Raw genomic sequence first — 14,754 nt, 5'->3', positions numbered from 1 at the left:
AAACCTCAGGTGCGACACCGGTTGAAACCGATACTGGAAGGTGGTCTTTGTTGTTCAGGCATATAGCCATAATGTTACGTACCCTCTCACTCTCTGGCCACGACCGGACGATCTTTGGGATGATGACGTGACCTTTGGCCTGATTCTCGAGGGTTCGTAACGTCGTCTACAAGAATTTTGAAAATTACAAAAGTATAATTTTTTCCTGAATCTTCAAACGTCCAGCTAAAGGAAAAAGAAATAAGTGGATAGACTTTTCAAAGTTCCTCTAAGCGAAATAAAAACCCAACAGTGAGTGAGAACAGAAACCTCTGAAGGAAACCGTAACGTATGGCTGACTCTAAACTAACCCAAGACTGAGAACTAACGTAATGTGCGTGGCAGCTGAGATTAACCTTACCCTCAAACAAGGGCTGTCTATACGTGGTGATCGCTACGCGCCCTCCATGGTGAAAATATTCCCGTAGGTACTCGTAATTAATCCGACAGGTAGGTATATACTAGGTACATGATGCTAAGAAATATTCATTACATACTTCACACTAAGTTTACATACTATACAAAAAAAAAAAATCCGGTCTGTGACGGCATAAAAGCTGTGTACGCGCTCAGCTTCCACAGTGAATAATTTACCTCACCAACATTATTCACAATAATGGTCTGGTCAGACATATTCAACACAAGAGGAAATACCAACGTAAGATCGTTGCTGTCTGTGCTACACAGCGAGGCTTCTACGAGCCAAAGACTAGACGACAGTTAAGGGCCTACTAGGCTAAGGCCTGGACGACAGCCAAGTGCCTAACAATCTAAAGCCCTGAACGACAGCAAAGCGTCTATAAGCCCAAGGCCTGGACGACAGCCAAGCGTCTACAAGCTTATGGATGAACGACAGCCAAGCATCTACAAGCCCAAGGCATGAACGTCAACTAAACGTCTACAAGCCCAAGGGCTGGACGACAGATAAGCAACTACAACCCCAAGGCTTGAAAGACAGCCAAGCATCTAAAAGCCCAAGGCCTGGACGACAGCCAAACGCGTCTACCAGCCAAGCACAGGATGACGACAGAGCCCGGGGGATCCACGACCGCCAGCTTCAAGAGACCGAGTGTCACGTTCATCACTTTAATTAGTTGAGTTTTGAGTGGGTCGCTCTTCATTAGTCAGCCCTGTAAATTAATTAACTCGGGTCCTTAACAGCTTGGTGGGTCAACATTTTGCAAGTGTTGGACGACTTGAATCTGTCGCAGCCTTTTCCTTCATCTCTCTCTCTCTCTCTCTCTCTCTCTCTCTCTCTCTCTCTGCCGCACTCTCCTTGGCTCGAGATCTGCCAGCTGGGGAGACGCACTGTACTATGTGCTTGGGGCAGAGGCCAGGTGATGCTGGCGGTGGGGACTGATGTAGTGATGTGGGGGGAGTAGGTAGGTGATAAGATGTGGGGGAAACGGGGGATTGTTTTACCTGGTTGTGGATACGGAGGGTTCTGAGGTAAGGTTCAGGGAGGATTAGCATGGGAACGTGAGGTAGTAAATGGGATGATGATGTAGGTTGGTGCCAGTTGCGAGTACACACACACACACACACACACACACACACAGAGAGAGAGAGAGAGAGAGAGAGAGAGAGAGAGAGAGAGAGAGAGAGAGAGAGAGAGAGAGACTCGTCCAGTGACGTAAAGGCTAGATACAGTGAAAAACTCGGCTCTCACACCATCATCCTTTTACACAACCATAGTATCTCCACCAAGGCTGCCTTCCAGGCCACCACCCTTCCAGGTGACCTTACACTGTGACCTCCTGGTTGTGGAGGGTTGGGTGTGGTGACGTGAGGGTGAGGTTGGGGGATATGGTGAAGTGATGTATAACGAAATGCTTTCATGTGCACGAGCGAGGATTAGTCCTACTGTGTTACGGTACACTGATGTGAAGATACGCTGCAGTGATGTGAAGGTACGGTTCACAAATGTGAATCGTTAGTGCCATTTCCCACGTTCAACGGACACACACACACACACACACACACACAGTAATACAGAGAGAATAGGTATCCATTTAGTTCAGAGGTGTGAGGAGTTACCTTCAATATCCTCCACGTTTTATCAAGTTAACAACCCATCATTCGAATGAGAGACGATTCATTGTTTTCTGTAGTGAATTTTAATCCCTAAATTACGATGGTACGCCCGTTAATGAGTGACCTAATTGGTTAAGTGGTGATTTCTGAGTTTGAGAAGGTCCGATCCCTGACCACGACGGAATAATTCCTGAACATGATGGTATGACACTTGGGCATGGTAGTCCTGTCTTTGATTTGGCTCTTAATGGGCAGGTCAAAGGTCAGACTATTACACCCATGGGTCGTAACGTCATACCGAGGGTTGTATGGCTGAGGTCAAGGGTCGTACCGTCGTCCTGGAAGACTGTACGGTTAAGGTCAAGGGTCTTACCGTCGTATCGATGGGTTGCAACGTTAAGGTCAAGGGTCGTACCGTCGTACTAAAGGGGATGAACCGTTAAGGTCAAGGGTCGTACCGTTCAGGTCAAGGGTCGCACTGTTGTACTGAAGGCTTGCACCGTTGAGCTCCAGGGTCGTACTGTTCTGCTCAAGGGGTCAATGTAAGAGAGAGTGAATGACACGCATCCAGTAACATCAGTACTGGAACGAAAGTTGAAAACTTCCACCTGGCAATGATGATCCAGCCTTCGCTCACTGGCACCTTCCATTATCATCAAAGAACGAAAAAAACACACATCTAATCGTATGTCACAACCATGATGCGCTACATAACTTCTACGCGCCATATGGTATAACGTTAACTGTAATAACGACTTCAATGTCTTTAAAAATGAAAAGAAAAACATAGTTTTCAGTTAAAACGTTTAGAATATCGCCATGACTCCTTGCCTCTTCGGAACCTTTAGATCATTTACGTGTATGTAATAAGGGGCTGGCCTCTGCCTCTCTCTCTCTCTCTCTCTCTCTCTCTCTCTCTCTCTCTCTCTCTCTCCACACCTGCCTCAGCCCATCTCTTACCGCGTTACTGAAGGTGTCTCGCACACAGGTGGAGACTAAGGAGATACGAGAGCAACCACGTGAAACTGCTTCTCAATTTACATGTTTTACGATCCGTAATATTTCAAGGCTGAACTCTCCGTCCAGCAGATGCACGAGATGAAATCTTACGAAGGTCCATACCTAAAAATCTTTTGAACAGTATTTCTTCGAGAAAATTTGAAGTAAAATTATCTTCTAATTCTAACAACTTAGAATTATTTTTTCCAGTTTTTATGCATAATAACTGATCTTACGACCTTAATCCACTCAGGTTCCATATCATATTTTTTCCCCAGCATCATCACTGCCGTAGTAGACAATGTAACTGTTTATCACCAAGATATATGTATAACATTATAATGTTGAACGATACCATATTTTTTGCCCAGTATCTTCAGAACCAAAGTAAACATGAAATGTGTGAAATATATATATATATATATATATATATATATATATATATATATATATATATATATATATATATATATATTTTGCTTTGTCGCTGTCTCCCGCGTTTGCGAGGTAGCGCAAGGAAACAGACGAAAGAAATGGCCCAACCCACCCCCATACACATGTATATACACACACGTCCACACACGCAAATATACATACCTATACATCTCAATGTACACATATATATACACACACAGACACATACATATATACCCATGCACACAATTCACACTGTCTGCCTTTATTCATTCCCATCGCCACCCCGCCACACATGGAATACCATTCCCCTCCCCCCTCATGTGTGCGGGATAGCGCTAGGAAAAGACAACAAAGGCCTCATTCGTTCACACTCAGTCTCTAGCTGTCATGCAATAATGCCCGAAACCACAGCTCCCTTTCCACATCCAGGCCCCACACAGCTTTCCATGGTTTACCCCAGACGCTTCACATGCCCTGATTCAATCCACTGACAGCACGTCAACCCCGGTATACCACATCGATCCAATTCACTCTATTCCTTGCCCGCCTTTCACCCTCCTGCATGTTCAGGCCCCGATCACTCAAAATCTTTTTCGCTCCATCTGTCCACCTCCAATTTGGTCTCCCACTTCTCCTCGTTCCCTCCACCTCCGACACATATATCCTCTTGGTCATTCTTTCCTCACTCATTCTCTCCATGTGCCCAAACCATTTCAAAACACCCTCTTCTGCTCTCTCAACCACGCTCTTTTTATTCCCACACATCTCTCTTACCCTTACATTACTTACTCGATATATATATATATATATATATATATATATATATATATATATATATATATATATATATATATATATATATTCTTTTTTTTTATTTTACTTAATCGCCGTCTCTCGCATCAGCGAGGTAGCGCAAAGGAAACAAGACGAGGAATGGCCCAATCCATCCACATACACATGTATATGTATAAACGCCCATACACGCACATATACGTACATATACATATCAACGTATACATACATATACAAACACAGACATATGCATGTACACATTCATAATTGCTGCCTCCATCCATTCCCGTCGCCAAGCCTGCCACATATGAAATAACCCCCCACCCCCAGGGATATAATATATCCAACACCTCAAAAAGAAACAAGTAGGCGTTACCCACGATCTGTTTCCAGAGGCTCCTTGCATCCTAGGGCTGCGCTTCTTCCAGTAGCATAGAAATGTATCTTAGATACCAAAAATTCCAAGAATGTATCTTACTCTCTGTATCTACTCGGTAAACTTACTATATGAAAGACTAAGTATACGTAACGAACAGACTTTGTAACAATTAATGCACATAAGCATCTGGCCACTGGGGTCTGACAAAGACCCTTTGTGACCTTTGATATCCTCCTAATGCGCTACCGCTCACACGATGAGCGTGAGGCACACAACAAACTACCCAAAGCCATGGAACACCAATCAGAAATCAGCTCCTCCTCCTCCTCCTCCTCTCTCTCTCTCTCTCTCTCTCTCTCTCTCTCTCTCTCTCTCTCTCTCTCTCTCCACCGGCCGTAACGACACCACAGAATCTTCCAAGTCATTTCATCATACAGAGTAAGGGATAACACAACTTGGACACAAGTCTCTTTTACACCACTGCCTCAACCTCCATCACGCCAGCTTGAGCTTATACCATACCATGCGCCGATAATCTGTGAACGTAAACCCTAAAACTCAACCACAAGGAATTCGAACATGGTTAAAAAGCTTCGTGAGGTTACAGGCGAAATCCCTGCGATTCAAAAAAAAAAAAAAAAAAAATCACATTCAGTGGTTCTCTGGTACATAAAGTGTTCCTTTTTTTTTTTTTTTTTTTTTTTTCCAAAATAGCAAACCGGCAAAATAACAATAAAAACCTGCAGTTCGCCAGTAGACACCAGACACCGCCGGGAAAAAAGTGCGACTGCAAGTTTTCAGCTTCAAATAGTAAACGACCGTGGAGTATGCAGGCTACTGCGCGTTCTGCCTTCTGACTGGCTCAATAACACATTAGCCAATCGTCACAAAGACTTCTCGACGGAGCAATACCATCGCGGAGAGTCACGGCTCGTTAGGAAAACCAGTGGAGAGGGGGGTTGGTGTCGGGTCTCGAGAAATAGTTAATCATCTAATTTAAGGGCCATGTTGCCATCTATTGGTAATATGTTGTTACCTATCTGCGAATCGTTCACTCCTGAACTGCTTTGGACCCTGCCTCAGTTCCCTCCAACAACACTTTTCATCAGCTTTCGGGTCCTGCCAGTGTAATTTCCACAGACATTTTAATTAATTTCTGTAATAATGTTGCTCTCGAAAAATTCATTCGACTTCGGATGGTAAGATTGTATCTGCATGGCAGCCACTCATGATGGCTACCATGAACGAGTGTGGGGCATTGCGTGCATAGAATGTGGAAAGAAGAGGTGGAGCAGCGCGCAGCAAAGCTCTTTAAGAACTTGGTGATGGAGTAAAAGAGGCTCTGGAAGGAAGAATTTAATCTGCCAGAAACTAGCGATGACTGAAGAGCAGAATGTCCAGAATATAAAGTCCTGAGCCGTGAAGTTAAAAAGGAAGGTATATATACATGTGAATAAAGAAAAAAGAAAAAAAAAAGAAAGAAAAGCGAAAAATGAGAATCCTGGATGAAAAACTGAGGATTTTAAGGGACAGTAAGGAACTATTTTGTAAGAAAATGGAAATGAGAAGAGAGGTATCCGCAAGGAGCAACAGTGTATCACACAAGACTGGGAGAATGTTCATGTAAGGGATGGAGAAAATAAATTCTTGAAGACCTTTTTTTTTGGAGACGACGCTGAGGTAAACTAGTCTGATGGTGCTGTAGGAACAGATACGGGAAACGGGACGATATTATAAAGGAGGTAGTAAGAAGACAGTTAAAGCTCTTAAGAATGAAAAAGCTGGGGGTATATAGTATATAGATAGGGTGCTGAGCGAAATAACTTAAAGAGGTTAAAAAAGTTCTGCGGGGCGGATCTGGAAAGTATATATATATATATATATATATATATATATATATATATATATATATATATATATATATATGAAAGCATGGAAAAGTGGTCAAGTGCCTGATGACTGGACGAAGGCCATGACTGTTCCACTGTATAAAGGAAAAGGTGAGAGAGTGAACTGGAAGCATTAGAAAGGAATGAGACCCTTTGGTACACTGGCACGGTGTGTGGTGGGAGGAGAGAGACTGATCGTTCAGAGGAATAATGAACATTTTGTTGGTGAAGATGAAGGATGGATGAGGGAAGGAGGAGGATGTGAGGACCAGATGTGTGCACTTAATGTAGTAGACCAAGTTCTATAGAGAAAAAAGGAAAGTATAAGAGCATTTATGGATTCACGAAAGGCTTATGAAGACTTCTAAATACTGTTGAGAATTCTCATATTCAAAGTAGTGCACGTGTGAGGATTAAGTGGTGGTATGGATGGTATGAAATATATGTGTCTCAGGGCTGTATGGTTACTCAGTATCTTTATAGCTGGGGCTTTACGTGAAATGAAAGCGAGTAGAGCTAATTGTGGTGTGACGATCAACGGTGGGGAAACAGAATTTGTAAGTTGTCACAGTTGCTACAAGCAGATAACGTTATGATGTTGGCTAAATCTGAGGAAAATCTGGATGAAACTAAGAACCGCTTCTCTTATGTACGTATGAGGAAGAGGAGGCTGAAAGTGACTGAGAATCAAATAAGACTAGTTTTTGAAAGGTATGGACATATGAGAAGAGGAGGCTGAAAACGACTGAGAATCAAATAAGACTTTAGTTTTTGAAATGTATGGACAATCTTAGAGTAATATCAGTTTTCATTGTGAGGAGCTGGAAGTTCCAGGGGAGTTTGGATGTCTAAAGAAAAAAAAATGAGTGAAGATGGTAGTGCGAAGGGTGGAGGGAAGCGTTGAGAATCATGCAAGGAAGAAATTGTGGCGGCGCACGGAAAGTTCTGGAAAATTGGGCGAAAAATGTTACACAGTAAATGCGAGCAAGAAGGTTGCATAAAGAACTACATCTCCCAACGCTGGTGTATTGATGTGACACTCACGTCCATGTCGGCCACGAGAAGTTGAAATAAGAGCAGTTGAGACGGATGATTTGCGTAGTATATAGTTGGAACACGTACGTACAAGCAGGACTGATAATGACTTCAAAATGGATACGTGTCATAAAGACATCAAATGACAGGCGCATGCATGAATGAAAGTCATTCGGAGGGTCTGGCCACCGAGAACGTACGTTAGTTAAATGGCTGTTAATGAAAGATAATGTATTAGCAGTGCAGAATTATGAGAAGGATGGGGGTAAAGATGGCGGAAGAGATGGGATATTTCAGACAAAGACATTCCAAGGCATGACTGAGGATCCAATGTAATGGAATCATTCTGGGTTATTATCATGGTGGTGTGAACGGAGGAGACGTCGGTCAAACTCGACGAGTCTGCCAGCCTTTTGCAAGTGTAGAAATTCATGTTTCTTTCAGGAACACTGAGTATAGGATGAATGTGTGTGTGTGTGTGTGTGTGTGTGTGTGTGTGTGTGTGTGTGTGATTCACAGAGGCAGTAATGCGTACCTGATCCACACTGTGAAAATTGACAATGGAGCTTGTGATTATGGGTAGATAGACGACAGACAAGTAAGACATAGATAGATGGATAGATAGATAGAGAGATAGACGGACAGTAAATTGATAGAAAGAATTAGACAGTTTGGCTGAAGTTTGTTTCTTTAGCGGAAAAATTCAGTTACTATCCAAAGTGCATAAATCTATTTTTATATAATCGTGAAAAATTTCGGTCGAGAGAAAAGGATTACACAAACGCTCACAAAAAAATATTACTAGGAAGATTAATGATAATAAAAATGATAATGATAGAAATAAAAGTACTAATAGTGTGATCACTAATAATATCATTAATATAACAACAATAATAACTAATAATAATAATAATAATAATAATAATGATAACTTAGGCACGGAGATCATATGAACTATCAAAAATAGCTTATATTTCAACATGACACGGAAATATAATGACAAAACTAAAGTTGTTATTCTGCAACCTACGACTACACCGGTGTAATTTGGAAGACGACTACAGGGGAAATAAAAGTCAAACAACAAAGCCACAACTTCCACAGGTCTGAATGTAACACAGTTACAAAGTCTTTAGTAATGCCTCAGAGACATCTCGCAACAACTCGACAAGCAATAAATTACCTCCACCTTCCAACCCTGACACTGATTCCATCAGACATACACCCATCTGAAACTACATTCCCTATGCATGTACGAGATACACCTTCCCGTCTGCGGTCTGGACACCCACGGACACTTCTAGCACAACTGGAAACACCCCAGGTTCACAAATAGCAGAACCCTGGCTGCTTAACCAATGTGAACATGCAACACAAAACTAGGCACCAAAGTATACATGCAACATATCCTCAGGCACCGAAGACAAACATGAAGAAAAACCTGTGGAACCAAAAGCTCACATTCAACGCTCCTCAAGGCTTCAAAACATCGCATGCGACACAATCCCAAGATCCCTGGCCACACGTGCAACACCAAGATTCCTGGCCACACATGCAACACAACCCTAAGATCCCCAGCCACACATGCAACACAACTTCAACTACCGCAGGGGCACGTGGAACAACCCTTGAAGCACCCAAGCAACACATGCAAAACACATCCAAACCAAAATTTTCTATATTCTGGTTGTAACATTCGCCCACAAATTGCTATCAATTTTTTCCCCCTGCAGAAAAAGAAGAAAAAAAATTGAATGGCGGGTTGGGCTGGGGATGAGAGGGTTGTCATGCAGAAGACCTGCCTGTGGCAGGCACCGCAGACAGTCTGTCCCAGCAACATGGCCACCGCCAGCCACACACTTCATAATTATCAGGATATCTGCCGCCAGACACGTTACAGGGACTCTCTCTCTCTCTCTCTCTCTCTCTCTCTCTCTCTCTCTCTCTCTCTCTCACACACACACACACACACACACACACACACACACACAAACACAAGCACACACATGTACATCGGGCCACTCCACTCTGTAAAGTTCCAAGATTATTCGGCATCTTCACTGAATAATGTACAACTCCAATCATCAGACAGAAAAAAGACGAGACTACGAAACATAAGTCATAAAAACTGTAAAGTGCTGGAGCAGAACATTTAAAAAAAAAAGAAAAGAAAAAGGGCTTAGAAAAACTCAACAGTATTTAATGTTTCACAAAACGGTAAAACGAGTGAACGACATTAAATTCAATGTGGCAAACCTAAATGTCTCTTCATCCTTCTCTTAACTCCTCGAACAAGACCTTCACGTTGGGCTGTACTACTGCTGAGTATGATGGTCTGGTCATTACCCTGATCTGTCTATCTTTTTTTGCACTAGTCTGACCTTTCCCCCATAGCGAGCTAACGCCAGAAACATTAAAAGAACGGCCTTATTGCCTCTCCTCCAAACTCTATCTGTTATGTATATTTCCCCCATATAATCAGGGCTCCCTATCCAGAACCAGGTTACACAAAACTTGCCATAGTTTTCCTAGACCGCTTCAAATATCCTGGTTCAGCAGGTCGTCCTCTGTATGCTACAACTGATGTGCGGCATTCATCCTCCGGCATGTTCAGGACCTAAAAGACCATCCTTCATCCCGTGCTCCAGTCTCCTTCTCGGTCTCCCGTCTCCTCCATGCTCCCTCTACCTCTGGCACATGTATCCTCAAATAGTCGGTCTCTCTTCACTCATCCTTTCGAAAAGTCCAAACCCCACCAGCGCATCCTGTGAAGAACTAAAATCATATTCATTACCATACCTCCCTCTTATACTGTCATTTCATACACATCAACCCTCCTCTCGGCACGTATTGACCTTAGGTATTTCGTATCCATCACATCCACCCTCTAACGTTATCTTGTATAACTATGACAATCGTCTCACACCCATATAGCACCGCTGGAACCGTTATACCATCAAAGATACCTATATTTGCCATCACACACAGGGCCTTCTCCTTTCACACTCTCCTTAATACATTCATACCTACCCTGCGTTAACCCTCACTTCCATAATTCGATATGCTTCTGTATGTAATCACAGGCATCTAAAAACATCCTACTTCCTCCAGAATTTCTCCAATCAAACTCAAATTTAGACCATAATGTCTCTTGCCCCTGTTAAAACTCTGGACGTTTATTCAGTGTAATTCTCAACCTTCTCCTTTAACACACTCTCCTATATTCAGACACAAGTTAACGCAGTTTCTCACTCGAGTCTCCCAACAAAGCCGTGTCATCCTCAAACAGCAAGCGACTCATCTCCAGGGCACCCACACCCCGCCACCGACCATCCCCTATATACTGTACACCCGCCCCTTTCTTCAAGACCCTCTCACTGAACTCCCTCACCATCCCATCCATAAACAGACAAGACAGCCGTGGTGATATCACACACCCTTCATGCAGACACAATTTCATTACCAGAAAACATCTTCCCGATTAGTTCACGCACAGTAAAGCAACTATAACGTTAGTGTGTTGATCTCTGCTAATACTATTTGTACGAGTTCATTACCTGACGTTTACATTTTGGATAAGAAAAAGTATAATGATACTTTCAATTATCGTAAATGAAGGTCCATTACGGTATAACCCTGTCCCTGGTGCCTCATATATCATCCGATAATTATGTTAGCCCTAGATGGCAGGCAGGCAGGGGGGGATGTAAGCTAGGATAGTGGCTCTGTTACACCCTAAATGGCAAGCATCGATGATGAGGCTGGTCTTGCAACACTGCCATGATGCAAAGAATCTTCATCGATATTGTAAAAAATAATCTTAAGTCTGAATGTGCTCACGTCTCCAAAATGCAAGGAACCGAGCCATAATCTAAGATTAAAACTTTTAAAGAAACATAAAGGATCGGAAACAGCGACAAACCACTTGGCCCTTTCGTGTAATAATCACATCATCGGGGGAGATACAAGAAAGAAATATAAGTCAGCTGATATACAACGAAGAGACGTAGCTAGGATGCCATTTGGTAAACACGTGATTGTCACAAGACAGACAATGAGCGTATCATAAACGTATTAAGTGGACAAAAAGGGGAACTGTTTACAAATCTTATCAACGATAAAGCTATCCAATTTGTACAGACTTTCACTAATATTAAGGTTATAATTCTTTATGTATTCAGTAATAGAAGATTCAATTATATTTCTCGGTGATACTGGAGTTAAGAGTTAAAAACTGAGATGGCATTAATCAGTCAGTACAATGATTATAGCTTTTAACATGATTAAACAAAGCATTTGATTCTTGTCCTGTTCTTATACTATATCTATGTTGCTTAAGTCTAACAGAAAGATCCTTGCCAGTCTGCCCTACAAAAAAACTTATGACAATTTCTACGGAGTACTTTCTATACAGATGCACCCAGGAGAATTTTCTGGCGAGTTCCTTCCTGATTACGATGTTATTAATAGTATCATTGTTGCTGAACAACATTTACATTAAAGGATTTAAGCAACATGGAAAGTAAGGTAAAATTATCAAGAGGGAGAACTAAATGATTCTTGGTGTCAATGGGAGGTTTGGGTTCAATTCTATGAAATGATTTCTTTGCTAACTTAAGGGATTTATCAATGAAAGATCTAGGGTACTTTAACTTAGATCAAATAGGAAATATCTTGTATCATCATCAATAAACTCTGGACTTCCATATATATATGGTAATGATGGGGACAAAAATGATAAACTTTTAATTGACTTATCAAAACACAAACAAAATTTTCCAGCAAGACCTTTAGTGAGTTCAGTAGGATCCATCACATATAAATTGTCAAAATGGTTAGCTTCTTTATGAAGCCCTTCATTGGGTAAGATATCAAATTCTAATATCATGAAACCGTAGATTTATTTAACAAGCTTAACAATATCAATGTTAATATTGGTTTCAAACTTGTTAGCTTTGATGTTTCCTCACGGTTCCCAAAAGTTCCAGTAGATGACCATTTAGGATATTCATTTGAAGTTTTGGATGATATTCATTTACCTGTTTCAAAGTCTGCTTTCATTGAACTGATAAGTAAAAGAAGCAACTATCCTTATGTTTATATTGGCTGCAACCCACTAGTTCGTGAGTGATCCACATAATTCCAGTATGGCAACTACCCACAACTGTGTGATGGTCTGACCTATGACGTGACCGTTAAGGATCAGGTCAATAGCCAAGCCATCTTACCCTCAGCTGTACCGACATACTCAAAGGATTATGAGTATCACGTCTTCCCAATGAACTCAAGAACATGAATTTTACAGGAAATTTTCTTCCTTATTTCAGACAATAGAATCTCGAATTTTTCAAATTACAATTACTAGTTCTTCTATCAATCCTTAAATTTTCTTGTGTGTTCCCTCTACTTTTCTTACCCTATCTTGGAATTCAAAAAACTATTAAATGTCCATCAGCAGACACCCTCGCCATAGACCAAAAGGTCTTTTATTCATCTGCCTTTCTCAAATGCCTCCAAATTCATGCAGTCCTGTTGGGCCCGACGAAACAAACTGAATCACAGGTCAACACAACTTCCTGCGTGGTAAGCAGTTATCGAAACAATCATGGCAGCCAGTAACCTCATGTCCCTTCAGTGAAAACACCAGAGGACGGGACGTCATTAGACAAGGTACCGTTCTATGTACACACACCTGGCCAATCGAACGATAACAACTTTTAATTCATGTTCAGCAAGACTCAAAAGTTGCTCATGACGGACGCCCGGGGGGGCAAACCGTTCGTAAACTAGACGCGTATTTACATTACTACGCTGAAGCTCACCACATACACAAACTACTGTATGCAAACACTTATACATAATGCATGACTTATAACATTTACGTTTGTTGATACACTGTTCAAGTGATCGCAAATTACCTCACTTACCCGGACCATCTGTCGTAGACGATCCTGAGCCGAACCCTTCAACCATCCCTGAAGGCTATTTGCACATCTATATAATCCTCTTGAGCACGACGGACCCCTGAGTATGATGATCTGGCTTTCACAACTTGCTCTGGAGTTTAACAACAGTTTTCACGATTATGTGGCATCTATAGCGAGCAAAAGCTGTCCTCGCCGAATGTTGCCTGTGTAACACAACACCGGTCACATCCTCCTCATAAGACACTCGAACACAAATGATGAGTTAACTCGAGTCAGGACGAATACATCTATGTAGGGAATGTAACTCCCCCATATTTGTGAGATCCCAGTGTAACGTAAAAGCGAAATCTGGCATCAATTTTAGTCCGCGACTTCAACGCAAGGTAGCGCCACAGGAAAATCAGCTGTTCTATGCTTGTCGTCTGCCATGATGACAGTTTCTTTTGACGCTTTCAGTAAAGAAAATGGACCAGGAACTATGGGAAGGACTGCTGTGTCTGCAGAAAATGTTAATTACAAACACCCGAATTTCTGTCGATTCCGGAAATAATCGAAAAGGAAAAATGTTGATGGTTACAATGATTTACAATAATATATTCATTATTACGGTAAATAATTGATTATTGCATGAAGTTATTGGGTCTTCACGTGACTGTAGCAGGGTATAAATTCTACGATCGTATATCATAGACTTTTCATGATTCTCTGTGACTGATATGAAATCTTTAAACTGCAATGTATGGTGAGAACAAATAACAGAAAAAAAAAAACATACGTTTGAGATACTGATTCTGCATGAAAGGAAAATGACCCGAGTCTTCCTGAAATGGAGAGGGTTCAAGTTTTGGGACAACACAGATATAAACACGGTAACAAGTCGGAACAAGTTATAAATTACCAATTGACTTCTTATATCTTAATTCTTGTTATTTAGAGTGAAATTCATGATTCATATCATTTCCTCACCCTACGAAACTTCTGGAATGGGTAAGTATGATCAAAGATATATATAGAGATAACAATCTGTGAAACAATGATCTATCATTCAGACGTATGAGAACCCAACCTAACTTCGTTTACGAATCCGTAACAGTCTCACTCATCTGCAGTATAGTCGAACCATACTACCGTCGTCCTGCTGGAGGGACGCACCGTCGTAACCAAAGGTCGTTACCACTGTCGTGCTCACGAAGAGGTAAACCTGCAAGAACTGAGCTGGCTCACTCGCACACCGTCTCACGAC

The 14,754-nt window shown here is 41.8% G+C and overlaps 1 protein-coding gene across 1 annotated transcript in view; it reads right to left on the bottom strand.

Annotated features, from left to right (window-relative positions):
• The window catches only part of LOC139752062 (uncharacterized), a 244,045-nt gene extending 230,392 nt beyond the window's left edge, over positions 1–13,653 (bottom strand). Inside the window, exon 1 of the mRNA XM_071667899.1 lies at positions 13,512–13,653. Coding sequence (XP_071524000.1) covers positions 13,512–13,520 — 9 coding nt within the window. The 5' untranslated portion in view covers positions 13,521–13,653. The remainder of the gene's footprint in view (positions 1–13,511) is intronic.
• Between the last annotated feature and the right edge of the window lie 1,101 nt (positions 13,654–14,754).

The sequence above is a fragment of the Panulirus ornatus genome, chromosome 12 (genome assembly GCF_036320965.1).
Source record: "Panulirus ornatus isolate Po-2019 chromosome 12, ASM3632096v1, whole genome shotgun sequence".
Classification (NCBI taxonomy): domain Eukaryota; kingdom Metazoa; phylum Arthropoda; class Malacostraca; order Decapoda; family Palinuridae; genus Panulirus; species Panulirus ornatus.
This window is presented reverse-complemented; position numbering and strand designations above follow the sequence as displayed.